Source organism: Rhinichthys klamathensis, unplaced genomic scaffold (assembly GCF_029890125.1).
Source record: "Rhinichthys klamathensis goyatoka isolate OS25496 unplaced genomic scaffold, OSU_Roscu_1.1 h1tg000347l_1, whole genome shotgun sequence".
NCBI lineage: Eukaryota > Metazoa > Chordata > Actinopteri > Cypriniformes > Leuciscidae > Rhinichthys > Rhinichthys klamathensis.
Genome location: NW_026606859.1, coordinates 85,674 through 107,717, shown reverse-complemented (window position 1 = coordinate 107,717; position 22,044 = coordinate 85,674). Strand labels below are relative to the sequence as shown.

At 42.4% G+C, this 22,044-nt stretch overlaps 1 protein-coding gene across 3 annotated transcripts in view; it reads left to right on the top strand.

The window, feature by feature from the left end:
* LOC130068907 (polyunsaturated fatty acid lipoxygenase ALOX15B-like) overlaps positions 1-22,044 on the top strand; it is a 292,844-nt gene that overhangs the window by 253,388 nt on the left and 17,412 nt on the right. For 2 of the 3 annotated variants that reach the window (XM_056232543.1, XM_056232545.1), the window contains exons 1-4: positions 14,920-15,065; positions 15,210-15,414; positions 16,196-16,277; positions 16,391-16,513. In XM_056232543.1, coding sequence (XP_056088518.1) covers positions 14,922-15,065; positions 15,210-15,414; positions 16,196-16,277; positions 16,391-16,513 — 554 coding nt within the window. In that variant the 5' untranslated portion in view covers positions 14,920-14,921. Of the gene's footprint in view, positions 1-14,919; positions 15,066-15,209; positions 15,415-16,195; positions 16,278-16,390; positions 16,514-22,044 lie in introns of those variants that run through there. The other variant, XM_056232544.1, reaches the window with a different exon arrangement.

Here is a 22,044-nt window from a genome sequence, read left to right as displayed (position 1 = left end):
ATTGTTCCGCATTTCCCAATGAGAGCATATGGCGTATTTTAGATATATTTTTAAGATGGAAAAATGCAGTTTTACAGATACTAGACACGTGGCTTTCAAAAGAAAGGTTGGTATCAAATAGCACACCCAGGTTCCTAACCGACGACGAAGACTTGACAGAGCAGCCATCAAGTGTTAGACAGTATTCTGGGTTATTAAGTGTGGAAGTTTTTTGTCCAATAATTAGAATCTCTGTCTTTTCAGAATTTAGTAGTAGGAAATTACTAGTCATCAAATTTTTTATATCAGCTATGCATTCCGTTAATTTTGTGAATTGGTAAGTTTCGTTGGGTTTTGAAGAAATATACAGCTGAGTATCATCGGCATAACAGTGAAACTCCATGTTTCCTAATGATATCTCCTAATGGTAGCATGTACAGAGTGAACAGCAGCGGTCCTAGTACTGAGCCTTGTGGTACGCCATACTGAACTTGTGATCGATAAGACATCTCTTCATTTACTGCTACAAACTGATAACGGTCAGTTAAGTATGATTTAAACCATGCTAATGCAATTCCACTAATGCCAACATAGTTTTCTAGTCTATTTAAAAGAATGTTGTGGTCAATGGTGTCAAATGCAGCACTAAGATCGAGTAACACTAATAGAGAGATACAACCACGATCGGATGATAAGAGCAAATCATTTGTGACTCTAATGAGAGCGGTCTCAGTGCTATGGTACGGTCTAAATCCGGACTGAAAATCCTCGCAGATATCATTTCTTTCTAGAAAGGAACATAGTTGTGAAGATACTGCTTTTTCTAATATCTTTGACAGAAAAGGCAGATTCGAGATCGGCCTGTAATTGACTAATTCTGTAGGATCAACAAGCGGTTTTATCATAGCCAGTTTAAAGGTTTTTGGTACGTATCCTAGAGACAAAGATGAATTAATGATATTAAGAAGAGGATATATGACCTCTGGAAACATCTCTTTCAGTAGTTTAGTCGGTATAGGATCTAACATACAAGTTGTCGATTTAGATGAATTAACGAGTTTGCAGAATTCTTCCTCTCCTATAGCAACAAATAAATCAAATTTTTCCTCAGGGAGACTACAATGCACTTCCTGATGCGATACTGTGGTAGACGGTTGCATAGTTATAATTTTGTCCCTGATATTATCAATCTTGTAAGTGAAGAAGTTCATAAAGTCATCACTGCCGTGTTGCTTTGACACTTCTGAGCTTGAAGCTTTCTTTTTCATTAGTTTAGCCACTGTTTCAAATAAATACCTAGGATTATGTTTATTTTCTTCTAATAGGTTTGAAAAATAAGCAGATCTAGCAGCTTTTAAAGCCTCTCTGTAAGCAATCGAGCTCTCTTTCCACGAAATCCGAAATACCTCTAGTTTAGTTTTCTTCATGTTGCGCTCCATTTTTCTGGCTGCTCTCTTAAGGGCCTGAGTGTGCTCGCTGTACCACGGCATTGGACTATTTTCTTTAATCTTCTTTAAGCGCAATGGAGCAACTGCGTCTAAAGTGCTGGAAAAAAGAGAGTTAAACGTTTCTGTTGCAATATCAAGTTCTTCTAAGCTATCTGGGATGCTGAGATGATGAAACTGATTAGGAAGATTGTTGATAAAGCAATCTTTAGTGGCATAAGTTATAGGTCTAACGTATTTATAACACGGAGTCGGCTTTGCAGCCTTGGCTAAATGTAATTTACATGAGACTAGATAATGATCTGAGATGTCGTCGCTCTGCTGCAGAATTTCAACAACATCATCATCTATTCCATGTGATAATATTAGATCTAGAGTATGATTACGACAATGAGTAGGTCCTGACACGTGTTGTCTAACTCCAATTGAGTTTACAATGTCTTTAAATGCCAATCCCAAAGCATCTTTTTCATTATCTACATGTATATTAAAATCACCAACAATTAGTACTTTATCTGCAGCCAATACTAAATCTGATAGAAAGTCTGCAAATTCTTTGATAAAATCTTTATGGTGCCCTGGTGGCCTGTATACAGTAGCCAGCAGAATTCTCAAATGTGATTTATCGTTTACACTATATATTTTTACATTAAGCACCAATACTTCAAAAGAAGTATATTTAAAGCTACATTTCTTAGTGGTTTTGAAAATATTACTATAAATTACAGCAACACCTCCCCCTTTGCCTTTCAGACGAGGTTCATGTTTATAACTGTAATCTTGTGGGGTTGACTCATTTAAAATAATGTAATCGTTTGGTTTTAGCCAGGTTTCTGTCAAACACAGCATATCAAGATTATAATCTGAAATCATATCATTAACTAGGAGAGATTTTGAAGTAAGGGATCGTATATTCAGCAACCCAAGCTTTATCATTTGCTCATCTGTATTATATCTGTTTTTTATTTGTTGAACATCAATTACATTTTTAACCTGACGTTTTTTGGATTTCCAAATTCAGGGAACAGACACAGTCTCTATATGATGATATCTAGGTGAAAGAGGCTCTATGTGATGGGATTTATCTGACCTTGGTGACGTGAGGCCGCTAGCAGACGGTCGGTTTAGCCAGTCTGTCTGCTTCCTGACCTGAGCCCCAGATTGTCATGTTTTATCTCTAAGACTATGAGCCAAATTACTAGAGAGAAGAGCAGCACCAGCCCAGGAGGGATGGATACCATCTCTTTTCAACAGATCAGGCCTGCCCCAAAAACTTTTCCAATTGTCTATGAATTTTATATTATTCTGCGGACACCACTTCGACAGCCAACCATTCAGTGAGGCCAATCGGCTAACTATCTTATCACTCCTGCGTACAGGAAGGGGGCCAGAGCAAATTACAGTGCCTGACATCGTACTTGCGAGTTCACACACCTCTTTAATATCAATTTTGGTGATCTCCGACTGGCGGAGTCGAACATCATTAGTGCCGACATGAATAATTATCTTAGAGAATTTACGATTAGCATTAGCCAGCACTTTTAAATTTGCTTTGATGTCAGGCGCTCTGGCTCCCGGCAAACATGTGACTATGGTGGCTGGTGTCTCTATTTTCACGTTCCGTGTGATCGAATCACCAATTACCAGGGCACAATCAACAGAATTCTCAGTGGGTGTTTCACTGAGTGGGGCAAATCGATTTGTTATGGGAATCGGAACGGAAGAGTGGTTCTTTGATCCGCGACTAGAGCGGTGATCTCTCACAGTCACCCATCTGCCCTGCTGCACGGGCTCTACTTCAGCCGGAACCGAATCATGTAAAGAGTTCACTATGCTAGGCGCATCCAAAACACTATCTGAAGATCTAGCATTCTTACCATCCTCAATTAAAGTTTGGATGCGTGTCTCTAGTTCTGAAATCTTCTCCGTCAGCCTGACTGTCTCCTTGCATTTATCACATATAAATCCTATATTGCCATCGGAGAAGGCTATACTAAACATATGACATGTGACACAGGTGACAATAACAGGACAAGAAGACATTACTCACCGTGTTTGTTGACTGATTTCTTACTTACCTGGACTTTATGAACTCAAAGGCGCGGGCGCGCGTGAGAAAATAAATATATAAATGAGCGCACCGGTGGCGCGTTAGCAGGCTAACGTTAGCGAGTTACTGGCGTGCTGTGTTAACAATAACGGAAGCTAGAGATGTAAGGTTAATCTGAGATGTTGGGTAAGCTGTATTTAGTAGTATAAACAACTAGATGATGGCTCAAAACATAAAGAAATACGAGGCTCAGGCGGAGCTTACAGCCTCGAAGCAAACAAACACACAGCAGGCAGCGAGGCAGACAGGAGCAATCAATCCAAAAAAAAAAATTAAGAAACCACAATTAGATCCAAATAACCTAGCAAATTACAGACCCATCTCAAATCTTCCATTTATGTCAAAAATATTAGAAAAAGTTGTGTCCGCTCAACTCGGCTCTTTCTTGCAAGAAAATGACATCTATGAAAAGTTTCAGTCTGGATTCAGGCCACATCATAGCACTGAAACTGCGCTTGTTAGAATCACAAATGATTTACTTTTAGCTTCGGACCAAGGCTGTATCTCAGTACTATTTTTACTTGATCTTAGTGCTGCGTTCGATACTATAGATCACACAATACTCTTAGATCGACTACAAAATTACACTGGTGTTCAAGGACAAGCATTAAGCTGGTTCAGGTCATACTTATCTGACCGCTGCCATTTCGTCTATTTCGATCCAAATCGATCATAACTTCGGCAAACTATGGAGTGCCGCAGGGATCTGTGTTAGGCCCTTTTTTATTCTCTATATATATGCTGCCACTTGGTAATATTCTAAGAAAACATGGAATTAGTTTCGATTGTTATGCCGATGACACTCAAATATATATTTCATCACGGCCAGATGAATACGCTAAATTATCCAAATTGACAGATTGTGTTAAATTTATAAAAGATTGGATGACGCGTAATTTTCTTTTATTAAATCCAGACAAGACAGAGGTAATACTTATCGGTTCTAAAAACCATCCACAAAACCTTTCACAGCACGACTTTAACATAGTAGGATGCCCTGTTACTTTATCCGCTACAGTAAAAGACCTGGGTGTTACATTAGACTGCAACCTGTCTTTTGAAAAGCATATTTCATATGTTACAAAAACAGCCTTTTTCCACCTTAGAAACATTGCTAAGCTACGTAATATGCTATCAGTCTCTGATGCAGAAAAGTTAGTTCATGCATTTATGACCTCGAGACTAGATTACTGTAATGCTTTATTAGCTGGTTGTCCTGCATCTTCAATAAACAAGCTACAGTTAGTCCAAAATGCAGTTCTTACTAGATCAAGAAAATATGATCATATAACACCGATTCTATCATCACTTCATTGGTTACCTATAAACTTCCGTATTAATTACAAGGTATTGCTTTTTACTTATAAAGCTCTAAATGGTTTAGCTCCAGTGTATTTAATGGACCTTCTATCGCCCTATAATCCATCACGCTCTTTGAGATCACTAAATTCGAGGCTTCTGGTCATTATGGTCAAGATGGCTGCCGAGTAGTGCGTGAGTGCTGCGAGCTGTAGTCTGCTGGCTCAACTATTTTGGGTGTTAAGATTTATACTTTCTACTTTCACCTATATTGCCAAGTATCTGGTGTCATCTGCCAATGATTTATATGTGGTGAATCAAGAAAGAAACACTATAACAGCCTCTAGCTTCAAATCTACGAACTTTGTGATTCCACTCTCCTTTTTTGCGAGTGGAAACGCTGCTGGCTTCACAATGGGTGAACCTATTACTCTCCAAATGATTTTTGATATGATGCAGCAAATGAAGCTCGACATGATCTCACATATTGACTCTAAAATAGACTCACTTCAACCCAGTCTGGAGAAAATAGATGACTCACTTCATATGCTTGGAGATCAGGTCTACGAGATTCAGCTGAGAGTTAGCGCAAACGAAGATAACATAGCTGAACTGGTCAAACGTGGAAAGGTCCTCGAAAAGGAAAACTTCGATCTTAAAGTATGGACGGAAAACGCCGAGAACCGAAGCAGACGCTCTAATTTACACTTCATCGGCATACCTGAGAAGGCGGAGGCCAAAGATATCCTCGGCTTCATGAGTCATCTGATTCCTCAGCTCCTAGGTGAAACAAATTTCTCCGTTCCTCCTATAATTAAGCGCTGTCATCGCATCGGTTTCATGGACAACGTTAAAGCCAAGGGTCCCAGGCCTATCTTGGTAAAGTTTCAGCACTTCCAAGACAAGCTGAAGATAATGAAACTAGCCAGGGACAGGAAGGACCTCCTCCGGTACAAAGCGAGGGCTACGAATCAAGAGGGCTCATCGAAAGAATTTCGAGTTTATATTTACCCGGACTTCTCTGCTGGTGTAGTCCAGAGACGCCGAGAATTTGATACTGTGAAGAAAAAGTTCCGTGATCGGGACATTGAATATGGACTGATTTTTCTCTTTACGCTGAGAGTTACCCATGCTGGTAAGAAGCACTTCTTTCATACTCCTGGTGAAGCTGAGAAATTCCTCGATGTAATTTCCTCCATTAACTCCTCCATTGATTCTGATATGGTAGCTGAGTGATGGATGGTGTTGACCAGTGGTCAGTACCAGCACCAGCTTAATACCCGGTCTGTTGATGAATTTCTTTTTTTTCTTTTTTTTTTCTTCCCTCTCTCTCTTTTCTTCTCCTTTTGGAATTCTTCTGTCATAAATAGTCGTGAACTTATTTCATCATCGGACTGACATTGAGTTTGTTTTGTATGATCATCTGTGTTCCTGATAGAATTACTGTGTTGGCGATTGCTGCTTTACTTTCGCTTTCTTTCTGACAAAATTGTTTTTGTGTGATGATAGTGGCAATTGTTTTATTATTATTTGCCGTATAGCAGAGCACAAGTGTCATAAATGGCCTAACAATATAAGATAGGTTAATCGAAATTATGTAACATGGGTATGATAGACGCTTATAAATAATTGGTTTAATATAAATACTGAATTGTCTTCTTTTGGGTTTTTGAAGCTATTAAATTACGAAGCTGTCGAAGCTTACTATTTTCTTACTATCTTATTCTTGCTTGCTTGTCTTTTGATGACTTCATAAAGGCACTTTATTTTACTGTTAGTAGAGTTGGACTTTTCATTTTGATTTGCTCGCATTATGCTGAGCCAGCAGACTGAGCTGCGTACTTTGTTGTTTTTTCCTTTATTATTTTCTATTATTATTTATTTGGAAAGAGCTGTATGTGTTTGCTCCAATGCCGTATGCTCTTTCCTGTCAGATCTATGTGTGAGTGTGTGTGTGTCCGTGTTTGTGTTTGTTGCTCTCCTTCTGCCTCTCTCTCCGTCTATTCTGCCTGCTATACACCACAATCTGCGATGATGCTCTGTGTGCTTTCTTACTGCCTGACTATACACAGACTTATTCAGTTATTTTGGAATAATGAATTGAGCTAAAGGGTTGCAGGTTATTCATTTGAACATTAGGAGCTTGCCATCTAAAATGGATTTACTGAGAGCCTGGCTTACCTATAATAAACCCCATGTAATTACTTTGTCTGAAACTTGGCTAAACAGTAATATTCCTGATGAAGAAATCAAATTTGACAATTATGTTGTATTTAGGAAAGATAGAGGTTCAAGAGGTGGGGGCCTCGTAACATATGTATCCACAAATTTGACTGCAGAACTTGTTTTGCCAAACGAGAATCCCAGACATTTCGAAGGCCTTTTTGTTAAAATCATTTTACATGAAAATAAACGATTAATCATTGGAAATATTTATAAACCTCCGTCTGCGCCAGCAGAAACCACTGACTGTATTTTGTCTACCAATAATTCTTTAAATGGCAACTGTGAAAAGATTTTATTAGGTGACTTTAACTCTAATTGGCTTGATCGCTCCTCTCAGAAAGATCGCAATGTCTTTAATAGTATAAATCTATCTCAACTCATAAAGGAACCTACTAGAATCGGTTCCAGTTCCTCATCTTTGCTTGACTGGATCTTAGTCTCCCATCCTGATAGAATTTTACAATCTGGGGTTTTACCTGATTCTTTTAGTGACCATTCTATGGTTTTCTGTATTTGGAAAATTAAAGTGCCTTCCTCCTAAATTGATTAAAGTAAGACAATTTAATAAAATTAACCCTGAACTCTTCATACAGGATCTATTAAATATAAACTGGGAGAGATTTAATTTAATTCCAACAGTGGAAGATGCATGGAAATTTTTTTATACCGAGTTTTTCGAGATTATTAATAAGCATGCTCCTTTGATATCAATTAAGGTTAAGGGTCGACATTTACCCTGGATCAAGGGAGATCTCATATATTTATTTAAACAAAGAGACAAGGCCTGGAAAAAATATCGTAATACATTGGACTCTACCGATTGGAATGTATATAAGGAGTTAAGGAATAAATGTAAAACCAACACAAGAAATGCTAAAGCAAACTACTATAAAGACTGCCTATCAACTGATTTTAAGAACCCGAAGAAATTTTGGAAGAGAATTAATGATATAACCAATAAATCCACAAAAAGCTCTACTACACATATTAGATTAAATAATCAAACTGTGAGTGAACCTTCATTAATTGCAGAGGCATTCAGCCAGCACTTTTCTACAATTGGCAGCTCTCGGTCTGGTTACACTTATGCTGATCTTACATCGACTCAGTTTAGGTGTGGCAGCTCCTTTTGTTTCAAAACGATTTTTCCAATTGATGTTCAGCGGGTTATTGATAGTCTAAGCTCTGGATGCAATGCTGGTCCAGATGGTCTGGAAATTAAGTTCTTTAAACTTGCTTCTCGTGTTTTGTCATTTCCACTGGCTGATTTATTTAATTTATCTTTTGCAACTTGTGAAATACCCACAGCATGGAAAAGTGCTAGGATAATTCCTCTTCATAAAGGAGGTGACACATCAGACACTAATAATTATAGGCCAATCTCTATTATCAACAGTATAGCAAAAATATTTGAAAAATGTATATTTAATCAATTAACTACATATCTTAATGACCATAATATACTATCTTCATACCAATCAGGTTTTCGACCTAGCCATTCAACCACCACAGCTCTTCTAAAATTTACAAATGATATACTGTCAGCAGCTGACAGCAATATGCGTACGGGTGCTATATTTATTGATCTCTCAAAAGCATTTGATATGGTTGATCATTATCTTCTTTTAGATAAATTGTATGCTATTGGTCTCTCTCTGAATTCTTTATTATTTTTCAATTAATTCCTTCACAATAGAAGTCAATGTGTCGCCTTTCTGGGAAGTCAATCAGATTTTAAGATAAGTGATAAAGGTGTTCCACAAGGATCATCCTTAGGACCTCTTTTGTTCTCAATCTTTATTAATGATCTATCTCAAATCTGTTCTGACTGTCAATTTCATTTATATGCAGATGATACTGTATTATACTTTTCTAGCTCTGATATTTCTCAAATTCAGTACTCTCTCCAATCTGATTTCAATTTGGTTCAAGGATGGCTTTCCTCGAACAAGCTTCTTTTGAATAAGAGAAAATCATATAGCATGTTGTTTTGCACTCGATCTGATCCCTCGATGTTAAGTAACTGGTCGATTAGCTTTTCTGATGGAACAACAATAGAAAAAATTGAAGAACTCAAATATCTAGGCCTCTGGCTTGATTCTCAGCTATCCTTTAAATCTCATATTAATTGGATTACTAAGAAAATATTTGGTTGTCTGAAATCACTTTATCGTTCTGCTGACTGCTGCTCACTAGAAGTACGTAAGAGAATTATAACACAATTAATATTCCCGATACTGGACTATGCTGATGTGGTCTATGGTAACACCTCTGGAACAAATCTCCGTCCTCTTAAAGACCCACTCCGATGAAAATAATGTTTTTCTAGGTGTTAACATGTTCTTGTGGCATTTTTCTGATGTTAGAGGACATATCTTGAGAAAAATAAGCTCAAAGTTGTATTTCTGAGTATTTCTACATTCAAATGGCTGTGAATCAGTAGCAGACGCTAAAATGCCGGCTAAAATAGACTGGAGTTGTGACGTAGTAACTCCACTGGGCGTCTCCACACGCGACGTCTTGGAGTGAAATAATGATCGGTGATCGGTGATAACTTTGATTAACTTCGGATAATAATAATTAATGTGTATATAATACTGTTGCCCCACCGGTATTGGGGATGTAAGCTAGCAGGAGAGACAGAGCTCTCAGCAACGGGCGGGGGGGGGGGTCGTCTCCGTGCCAACGGCTCCGCCCACAACGCAGAGGCGAATTGCTAATGAGCTACTGCCGCTCTGCTGAAGCGAAGTCCCAGAAAACGGCACAGGTTTTGTGATTTTGGCTAAAAATGGCATAATCATAATTTAAAGACAACTGGGAATGTTTAAAAATAGCTCAAAATATGATCGGAGTGGGACTTTAATGTTTTATATAATAGTCTTTGTAGATTTGTGCTCAGGTGTCCTTATAGAACCCATCACTGTCTAATGTACGAGTCATTGAACTGGCCTACGCCGAAGACCAGAAGACAACTCCACTGGTTAACACTTATTTTTAAATGCATTTTAATTTGCCGTCATATTTGAAAGACCTTTTAATTCCCTTCAGCTCTCAATACAACTTAAGGCACATGGACCAACTGTTTCTAGTTACACCTAGAATCAGTAAAGAAATTGGTCCTCGTGCATTCAAATTCAAAGCTCCATCTGATTGGAATAACCTTCCTTCCTCACTAAGGTCGATCACTTCTCTTTATATCTTTAAATCATCTTTAATTACTCAATTTCAAACACTTTGCTCGTGTTTCTGAACTGTTTTAGGTCTCATACTACTCACTGTCCAGTGTACTTTATATATGTGTGTATTTGTTTACAAATATGGATTGTATACTTGCATGCAAGCAGATGTATTTCTAAGGGGGTGTATAGTATACTTGTGTACAAATGTCTATCTCTATTTTTTGTAAAGGGATTTATTTATTTATTTATCTATTATCATTATTATAATTTTTTTATTATTATTATTGTTATTATTTTTTATATTCTATATTTTTTATGTTTGTGTATATATATATATATATATATATATATATATATATTTCTTTTTTCTCCTTTTTTTCATACCTTGTCTGTGCATAGTCTGTGCATTATTGGCTGGTGAGGGGGTGGGGGAGCAAGTTTCAGGGAGCATTGTTGGAGTGTGTGTGAGTGTGTGTGTGTGAGTGTGTGTGTGTCTTTGTACTTATGTGTTTGGAATTATCTCTAATATTTACTCTTTATCATCTTGTCTTGTTTGTCATTATTGTAAGGACCCCCTCGAAAATGAGATGGTACATCTCAAGGGGCTATCCTTGAAATAAAGAATAAAGAATAAAGAATTCCTAGGATATCCTAGCCTGGCAAGCCAGACCTACATCAAGATGTTAGGTCTGGGAACTCACAATTGGCATACCTCAATCCGAGGGGCGGGATAAACGGTTGTCTTTCAATATCCCTAGGCACGCAATAGGACAGCGCTACAACCAACCAGAGCAACGAATGGCTGTGGCTGAGTGAGTCCCATGCGTTTTTCCACCAGTGAACCAGCTAGTTGGTATATTAAACTTTTGCCGTATCCGGTCGTCAAAACTCTGAACATATCTTCCTTTTTTAGGAATGACTTAAGTGACATTCTCTTAACTCCAAGTCATCCAGAGTCGCGGCCAAAGCCGATTCGAAAGACCGCTGTTCGCCAGCAGCATCTCTTTGTTTTCAAGCAGAGGGAAATCACCTATGGAAATCACGCGGAACCGTCATAACTCGGCCATCATTATGTTAAGCCCGCCCACGAACTCTACACGATCTGATTGGCCTGACCAGTTTTTGGTTTTTCCAGCTCAAAAGTCTATGGAGAGTTGCTAGACCACACTTTGCTGCAAAATATTTTTTGCTGCCGCTAGGGTGCGTCTAGATTTCTAGGCTAAGGATATCCAGATCCACCAAAGGAGGGAGAGCATTTTCACATTTAGCTCCGAAGCTCTGGAATAGCCTTCCTGATATTGTTCGTTGCTCAGACTCGTTCTCCCAGTTTAAAACTAGACTAAAGACGCATCTATTTAGCCAGGCATTCATATAAATTTTTTATCTTACAGTTACTGTAAATTCGGCCTCTAATTCATAAACGCCAGAGGAGAACTGGCCCCGACTGAGCCAGGGTTCTCCCATCGGGTCACTTGATCGAGTTTTTCGGTTCCTTGCCACGGTTGCCTTTTGCTTGCTCAGTTGGGGATATTCAAATTAAATGACCCATCATACCACTGATCAGCTCTACCAAACTTGGATGTCTTTTTCCAGTAATAAACAAACACTGTTAAGTTGTTTTGATTGATACTGTGAAGCAGCTTTGATAGAATCTGTATTGTGAAAAGCGCTATATAAATATATTTGACTTGACCTGACTTGACAAATAAATGTTGTTTTTTAGAAAATTCAAGAAATGATACATTTTGAAAAATAAAGTTTAAACACAATGGTATCCGTGCAGCCGGCCGCACATAAACAGCTGGCCTGGTTGAATCAGCCGGCACAGACAAATCCGCGAGAAGCCACATTACTGTCAGGATTCCATCTCCACCACGATCATCATCACCGCCCACTCATTCCCTTTCATCCAATCGGACATTTCCCCGTTCATTATCCCCTGATTACTAATCACCGTCACCTGTGTCCCATCACCCACATGGACTATAAAACATTCATTCTCACTACAGTCACTTGTCTGGTCTCGTCAATTCATGGCTCACAGACTCTCAGATCACCTACCTGTTACCTTCCGTCAAACTCTATCAATCTGTTCTGAACCTCCGTCAAGCCACCTACTACAAGGAGAAAGAGAAGAAGGACATTATCCTCAGCTAAGCTTCCTTTATGTTTCTGTGCCTTTGATTTCTCACCTGTTATCTCTGACTGCGATCTTTGCTGCAATAAAAGCACTAATAACTTACCACCTTGTCTGCTTCGTCTGAGAACCCTGACAATTACAGCCTATACGGTTTATTAACTGAGGAGACGAATTGCAAAACCGTGCGGGTTTTTTTTGGGGGGGGGGGGGGGTTCACAGTTGACTTCCCGGGCTCAGTAGGCAACTATCTAAATGTTCCAAGTCAATCTAAATAAAATTGAGAAATAAAATTTCGTAAAACGGAAAAAAGTTTTGTGTCACTTATTTGATTTTAAATTAAATATCTAAGCATTGTATATAAGGAAAATAAGTCTGTATGTGAATATTATTTCACCAGTCTAAAAACGAATAAAGAAGAAAGCATGTTTTGCAAAAGGACGGAAAAGTACACCGAAGGTAGTGGGAGGGAGTGTCTATTGTGAGTTTAGAGGGCACATCAGCCAGAGCTGTAGTGTGTGTGTGTGTGTGTGTGTGTGTGAGTGAGTGAGAATACTGCCTGCTGAACAGAGGGTCGCCGAAAGAAGAATCTGAAGTGCCGGTGTTTCGGCTACAAAAACCCGCCGAACTGACCCGAAACCAGCCCAATTTTTATCCACCCGCCCAAACACTTTTTTGCCCGCAAAATAGATTTCAAAACCGCCCAATCTGGCAACACTGCCTGTCGCTCATATCATTTTGTTATCGCAGAATTTATAGTTACATAAAGATCAGGGAAAGATACCATGGTAGTATATTTCAACAATGAACAATCATAATGACAAAAAAAAAAAACAGAAAACAAATATCATGGGTTTGTGTACATCATAATATAAGAATACAGAGGGGGAAAAGGCAAGACAAGGCCAGTTTATTTATATAGCACATTTCATACACAATGGTAATTCAAAGTGCTTTACATAGAAGAAAAAAAAAAAAAAAGATATAACAATAATTAAAACAGTTTAGAATAAAGAAATTAAAATAATCAAAAGAAATAAGAATAATTAAAACAGTTTAGAATAAAAAAAAATAAAAAAAGTATATATATATAATACAGTACAAACAGTGGCACAGTGCTCATTCAGTAAATGCATAGCTAAACAGAAGTGTCTTGAGTCTGGATTTGAAAGTGACTACTGTAGGAGCACATCTGATCTCTTCTGGAAGCTGGTTCCAGCTGCGGCTGGCATAATAGCTAAAAGCAGACTCTCCATGCTTAGAGTGAACCCTTGGTATTTCTAGCTGATGTGATCCTAATGATCTGAGTGATCTCTGTTAGGTTTATATTCAGTGAGCATATCTGCAATGTATTTGGGTCCTAGGCCATTAAATGATTTATATACCAGTAATAATACTTTAAAATCAATCCTAAATGTAACTGGGAGCCAGTGTAAAGACCTGAGGACTGGTGTGATATGTTCATATTTTCTGGTCCTGCTCAGGATCCTGGCAGCAGCGTTCTGTATGAGCTGCAACTGTCTTATGGTCTTTTTAGGAAGGCCAGTGAGGAGTCCATTACAGTAATCCACCCTGCTGGTGATAAAAGCATGCGAAGAAAAAGCAAAATAATAAGTATCTTTGAATATATTTTGTTTGCTATATTTATAAGCCTGAGGGATAAACCAAGAGTTAACTTCAACAAGAAAAAGAGGAAAACAATGAGATTTAAGCTACTTTTGCTTGTGGGTGAACATCTTTGCATAGAAAATGAAGAAATTTAACAACATATTCAAGAGATGATGATTTGGGGGTTTCTTAGTAAAAAACAAACAATATTAAGGATAAAACTGTGGGTCACATTAGTGGGTTAAAAATATAAGAATTTAAATTTATTTTAATTATAAAAAAAAATCTCAGTATTCTTTACAAAAATGTCAGAGAGCTCCAGCCCGGTCTTCAGTCAGGAGGTTGATTGTGCAAGTGGTAGGCTGCTATCTTAGGTGAGATAAGGTAGGTATGAAAATCCATCCTTCATAATATTTGCAAAAAACAAACAAACTGGCGAATTCAGGGATTAAAGGTCACAGTGTCAACAAGCACTGCAACCAATCATAAACTAAAGTTTGAAGATGTTTCCTTATTTGGAAGAAGGAAGGTATTAATTTTTTAGATCAGGTATCATGACAGTGACGGCAATGAATACATTATAAGAAAGTTATAAAATGCTTTGGCTCTTCTCTTGGTCTCTTTCTTTTTCAGGTCATTCTGAAAGGAATAAGGTCCTTGTTTCTGCGAAAACTTGGTAATAAATATTTGCTACGGAGTGTTCAAGTCAAATGTATTTCATTTTTGTGGTAATTCCCATTCATTCCAATCAATCTGTTAACAACAGTTTATGCACTTCTTACAGCAGTAGCATTGGGACTTTTTTTATAGTTATATGTGAGAATTTCTCTCTTTTCCACTCATTCACTCTCTCTGGAGTTTATGTGATATTCTTTGGTTGTATCATCATGTTTACGTTTTCTCTTAAAAATCATTGTCCATTACTTTGCAGAACAGCCATGGTGATCTACACAGTAAAGGCGTACACAGGGAAGGGGCTTTTAGCCGGCACCACTAGCCGTATCTTCATCCGGCTGCGAGGAACTGAGGCCGAGAGTGAGGAACAGAACCTAAACCGCATTCAGGGGTTTTGGCAAGGCTCGGTAAGTGCACCCAATTAAACCCAGTAAGGAGTTTTGGTCCAAAAAACATCAGTTAGAATAATTTAATGGAAGCAATTTGAACAAATAAATAAAACTTGTATGTAGTAATGATATCTTAAAATATATTCCCATCTGTCTGTGCAGGAGCGAGCATTTAAGATACACTGTAAAGCGTCCCTGGGAGAGCTCATCGCTGTCAAGCTCTACTCCAAGCCGTTAATGGGTCTTCTTTACAACCAGTGGTTCTGCGATAAGATCTCGGTCAACACGCCAGAAGGAGACGAGATGTTGTTTCCGTGCTACTGCTGGCTGGACTGTAACGAGAGGCTCGTTTTAAGACCTGCTAAAGGTACACACTCCCGATTCAAGTCATGGACAAAATTCACATTTACCGGTGTACCTTACAGTTCAGTGGTGATGTTTTGCAAATGTCACATATGTCACTTACATTTTAATACATTTGTTTATTTGGGATTTCACACAGAGAGTTATTGCCTCAATGAACCAGAACCAGTCCATTTGTACTGCACAGCATTTATTAAAAAAAAAAAGTCATTTCTTGTATTTTTAATGCTTTGTGACAGATCCACCAGCCAAGCACACAAGTTATGTGCACACACACAGTCTGGTTTGCTATCTTTGTGGGGACTCTCCATAGACGTAATGGTTTTTATACTGTCCAAACTGTATATTCTGTCCCCTTACACTAACCCTCCCATCACACAAAACTTTCTGCATTTTTACATTAAACATGTACAGAAACACTTTCGTATATTGCAGAAGAAGTAAACATTTGTGTCTTCATATGATGGAGAGATAATGTCTGTAATGTCTGTGTCAGATACTATGTAATGCACAGGGTCAGGACTAGAGAGGACATACTGCTAGCCTATATTTGTTGTGATGTTCATTGGGTGATGGCTTGCAGATATACTGTACATGTAGTTGTCATTCATATGATATTTTAAATGATTTTTTGTGTATCTAAGAAGATTGTGACTTATATTAAGGGTAGTGCCACACAAGTCATCATCCTATGATCAAGTAATGATTTATACAAAATATGTATTATTTTTTATTTGCAAACATAAACAAAGCATTTAGATTGTGAATTATTGTTTCCATTTCAGCTTCACTTGTGTTCCAGGACACCAACCCAATAGCCCAAAGACAAAGGATGAGGCAGCTAGAGGAGCAACGAAAGTTATTTAGGTTTGTGGGCAGAACACCAATACAAGTCGCATATGACAGTCTGCATTAAATTAAAATAAATTCAGTGAAATTAAATAAATCAGGTGAAATACAGCTGAATATTCTTCTCCTAGGTGGCGTGTGTATGCTGAGGGCACGCCTCAAGTTATCGATTGCGACACTCCCCTCACTCTGCCAGCTGAAGTCCGATTCTCTTTCACAAAGGAAACTGAGTTTTACTCCAGTGCAGGAAAGCAGTAAGTAGCCAAGTCATTTTAACCCTCCTGTAGTGTTCATCTCTTTGTTACCCACTACTGTTCAGTGTTTGTTATGGAATGCCTGTATCAATGAAGTACACGACGAAGGATAATTCCAGGAAATAGGTTTTTCATTTAAACCCATGTAGCAATGTTCAGGGAAGAAGGAGGCGGGAACCGGCGGACAATCAAAATAAAACTTTATTTTAAAGGAAATAAACACATTACCTGCCAGCAGTCCCTCACGGAACTGCTGGCTACCCAAAATAAAATATAACTACCTGCCAGCAGCCCCTCACGGACGACTGCTGGCTACCAAAATAAAATAAAACAAAACACAAACAAAAGCAGGCCTGTTCCTCTCTCGATCATCCACTCCGTCGCTCCTCCTTTATGCTTCCGCTCCTCTGTGAGAGATGCGAGACCGGTGTGCTTCCCAGGTGCTGCTCATTAGCAATCGCACCACCGGCCTCGCGACGTTCTCTCACGTCCCTCGGCCGTCCTGCTCACCACATACCCCCATCACCCCTCACAGGCCGGGGGGTACACCCGGGCTGTGCCTACTCCCTCCCCCCGGCGGCGATCCCTGGGGGATATGGACCGACGAGCCGAGGAAAACGGAGACGGAAGCACGAGGAGCGACGGACACGAGAGAGGGGAGAGAGGAAAGAAAAAAAAATTTGTCCGGCTCCCACAACGCGCTGCCATCTTGTCCCTCACCAGCTGGGCGATCTCCTCCACGGTGCCCGGCGGCGACGCTGGATGGCCCTCGTTGGACGCCTCGACGCTGCCCCGCCCCCGGTGGACGGCGACGGCTCCTCGGGTGCCTTGGGCAGACGGCAGGAGTCCCCCGCTCCCTGCTCCTCCCCTTCACTGGCGGATGGCAGCAGGCTCCGGCCCACGGCAAGCGGCGGTGACTCCTCCTCTCCCTCCCTCCCGGAAGGCAGCCGCCCCTCCATTCCCAGGCGGTCGGCGGCGAGCTCGGGCGTCCCACCGGCAACTCACCCCAGCGCCCCGCCTCGAGCGTCCATGGCCGCGAGTCCCCCGCTCCCTGCTCCGGCCCACGGCGAGCGGCGGCGACTCGCGCACCATGCTTGATGGCACCGCGGATTCACCACAACGGCGAGGACCCTCGGACAGCGCGTTCCTCCCTCTTCCCGGGTTTCGGCACCAGTGTAGCAATGTTCAGGGAAGAAGGAGGCGGGAACCGGCGGACAATCAAAATAAAACTTTATTTTAAATGAAATAAACAAAATACCTGCCAGCAGTCCCTCACGGAACTGCTGGCTACCCAAAATAAAATATAACTACCGTTCAGCAGCCCCTCACGGACGACTGCTGGCTACCAAAATAAAATAAAACAAAACACAAACAAAAGCAGGCCTGTTCCTCTCTCGATCATCCACTCCGTCGCTCCTCCTTTATGCTTCCGCTCCTCCGTGAGAGATGCGAGACCGGTGTGCTTCCCAGGTGCTGCTCATTAGCAATCGCACCACCGGCCTCGCGACGTTCTCTCACGTCCCTCGGCCGTCCTGCTCACCACAACCCATAAGTAACAGGAAGAGAAACTCAGGAAACAACCATCCAACATCAACGACGACAGACAACTAGACAGTACAAGAGTAACCCCTTATTTACCCCTTATTTACACTGCACACGTCTGTGGTGCGTTGCGAGCTGATGCTCACGCACTGCTCCTGCTCGACTGCTCCTGCTCGACTGCTCCTACTCGACTGCTCCTGCTGGACGCTCACGCACTGCTCCTGCTCGACGCTCACGCACTGCTCCTGCTCGACTGCTCCTGCTCGACTGCTCCTGCTCGACGCTCACGCACTGCTCCTGCTCGACTGCTCCTGCTCGACTGCTCAACTGCTCCTGCTCCTACTCGACGCACTGCTCCTGCTCGACTGCTCCTGCTCGACTGCTCCTACTCGACTGCTCCTGCTCGACTGCTCCTGCTCGACTGCTCCTACTCGACTGCTCCTACTCGACGCTCACGCACTGCTCCTGCTCGACTGCTCCTACTCGACTGCTCCTACTCGACTGCTCCTGCTCGACTGCTCCTGCTCGACTGCTCCTACTCGACTGCTCCTGCTCGACTGCTCCTGCTCGACTGCTCCTGCTCCTACTCGACTGCTACTACTCGACGCTCACGCACTGCTCCTGCTCGACTGCTTCTACTCGACTGATCCTGCTCAACGCTCACGCACTGCTCCTGCTTGACTGCTCCTGCTTGACTGCTCCTGCTCGACTGCTCCTGCTCAATGCTCACGCACTGCTCCTGTTTGACTGCTCCTGCTTGACTGCTCCTGCTCGACTGCTCCTGCTCAACGCTCACGCACTGCTCCTGCTTGACTGCTCCTGCTTGACTGCTCCTGCTCGACTGCTCCTGGTCGACGCTCACGCACTGCTCCTGCTCGACTGCTCCTGCTCGACTGCTCCTGCTCGACTGCTCCTACTCGACTGCTCCTGCTCGACTGCTCCTGCTCGACTGCTCCTGCTCGACGCTCACGCACAGCTCCTGCTCGACTGCTCCTACTCGACTGCTCCTACTCGACTGCTCCTGCTCGACCGCTCCTGCTCGACTGCTCCTGCTCGACTGCTCCTGCTCGACTGCTCCTACTCGACTGCTCCTACTCGACGCTCACGCACTGCTCCTGCTCGACTGCTCCTACTCGACTGCTCCTGCTCGACGCTCACGCACTGCTCCTGCTCGACTGCTCCTGCTCGAATGCTCCTGCTCGACGCTCACGCACTGCTCCTGCTCGACTGCTCCTGCTCGAATGCTCCTACTCGACGCTCACGCACTGCTCCTGCTCGACTGCTCCTGCTCGACTGCTCCTGCTCGACTGCTCCTGCTCGACTGCTCCTACTCGACTGCTCCTGCTCAACGCTCACGCACTGCTCCTGCTTGACTACTCCTGCTCGACTGCTCCTGCTCGACGTTCACGCACTGCTCCTGCTCGACTGCTCCTGGTCGACGCTCACGCACTGCTCCTGCTCGACTGCTCCTGCTCGACTGCTCCTGCTCGACTGCTCCTACTCGACTGCTCCTGCTCGACTGCTCCTGCTCGACTGCTCCTGCTCGACGCTCACGCACAGCTCCTGCTTGACTGCTCCTACTCGACGCTCACGCACAGCTTCTGCTCGACTGCTCCTGCTCGACGCTCACGCACTGCTCCTGCTCGACTGCTCCTGCTCGACGCTCACGCACAGCTCCTGCTCGACTGCTCCTGCTCGACTGCTCCTACTCGACTGCTCCTGCTCGACTGCTCCTGCTCGACTGCTCCTGCTCGACGCTCACGCACAGCTCCTGCTCGACTGCTCCTGCTCGACCATCTTGGGCCATCTTGGGATGAGGCTCTGGAATGGCGGCGGCCATTGTGGGACGAGACTCTGGAATGGCGGCGGCCATCGTGGGACGAGGCTCTGGAATGGCAGCGGCCATTGTGGGACGAGGCTCTGGAATGGCGGGGCCATCATGGGTGGGACGAGGCTCTGGAATGGCGGCGGCCATCGTGGGACGAGACTCTGAAATGGCGGCGGCCATCGTGGGACAAGGCTTTGAAATGGCGGGGCAATCGTGGGACTAGGCTCTGGAATGGCGGGGCCATAGTGGGACGAGGCTCTGGAATGGCGGGGCCATCGCAGGACGAGGCTCTGGAATGGCGACGGCCATCTTGGGATGAGGCTCTGAAATAAAGGGCCATTGTAGGACGAGGCTCTGGAATGGCGGGGCCATCGTGGGACGAGGCTCTGGAATGGCGGGGCCATCGTAGGATGAGGCTCTGGAATGGCGGCGGCCATCTTGGGATGAGGCTCTGGAATGGCGGCGGCCATCTTGGGATGAGGCTCTGAAATGGCGGGGCCATCGAGAGACGAGGCTCTGGAATGGCGGCGGCCATCTTGGGATGAGGCTCTGGAATGGCGGCGGCCATCTTGGGATGAGGCTCTGAAATGGCGGGGCCATCGAGAGACGAGGCTCTGGAATGGCGGCGGCCATCTTGGGATGAGGCTCTGGAATGGTTTCAAGGTCACCATCATTGGAAAGGCCGATGGTGAACTGCGAATTACAGGTAGCCCACTCCACAAACGCTTCAAAGTTGCCTTCGTCTCAGCATTGAGGTTGGTATGGAAGAGGAATCTTCTGGCCAGATTGAGGACGCCGCTGGATAACCGCTTCACTGTTCACGATTTTTCACTGTTGTTTCGATAACACGTTGTTTATCTTCACCTGTTCTCTCTGAGTCTGTATACCTTTACAGAAGATTAGACCATAGCAACTTAGCAGCAGCATGAGCAATCCAAATCCCAATCCTTTACAGAAAATTGTTGATGGTCTTTGCCGCGTGCTGACAACTCCAACCACCTTAGTTGCCGCACCACTCATCACTTCTTCACCTACCGTTATCGCCAGTCACATGGTCAATCCAGCGTCCTAATCTGGGTTGACATAGGACTGCAACCAGTTTCTCTTCCAATGCTCACTGGCCATGGAGATGCAGCCGCAGCGGTTCTCCACTAAAAAAGGCTAAGATATCCATCATGATTTCTCTGCTGACAGGGCGAGCTCCAGTGGGCAGAAACAATTTGGTATAAGAATGGCCCAAGAATATACAAGAATGGTGTATACACAGTCCTTGAATACTTTTGTGGCCCACTTTCGGGAAGTATTTGAAAAACCTGCAGGAGATTCCAGTATTGGTGAGCAATTGTATTAGGGGTCGACCTATTATCAGCAGATTACATTTTTTTGCTGATAAAATTATTTAATTTTTAAATGCGCTATATTTGGCTCTAATATAGCACAGCCACCTCTGTCAGAACTCACCCCTCTGTAGACTAGACCAATGTCCCCGCACATCTGATTTGTTAGGAGTCACGAGTCCGGCCAATCAGCGCGGAAAGCTGAGGCACTTGAAGTTTTGCACTCACACGGAAAGCACTTGCAGACTGGAGCTGCTTCACTGATCACGCATCAGTTGTCTCTCAAAGTTAAGGCAGCAGCAGACTTTGCTGAAGAAGCAATACATTACTACACTGAAGTTGTAAAATACCTCAATATATTAGGGCCCTGTGATTTCCGCGATGCAGAAAACACGGACGGAATCGTGGAATCCAGTCATAAAAACGGAATTTACTGTATAAAGTGGAATATGACGGAATTTGTCAACTTTTTGATGAATTAATAAAAAGCAGGTCACTACAAATCAAATCTCATTTCAAACCCCAAAAAGACTATTTTAACCCTCTGGGGTCCAAGGTGTTTTTGGGGTCCTTGAGATGTTTTGACATACTCTGACATTTGTGCTTTTTTCAGTTGCTTATAAACATATTACTGGCAAAGGTGTAATTACACTCTAATTAGCACAAACAGGGCTACCATAATGTGTTATCAACATGTATGTACATTTTTGTATTTTTGAGAGAATATTGTTTATGCGTGGTTATTGAAAAAACTAAAACTTAAAGTTTCTGAAATAAGGCCACAAAACACATACTAAATATGTGTCCACAAGACTTTTGACTAA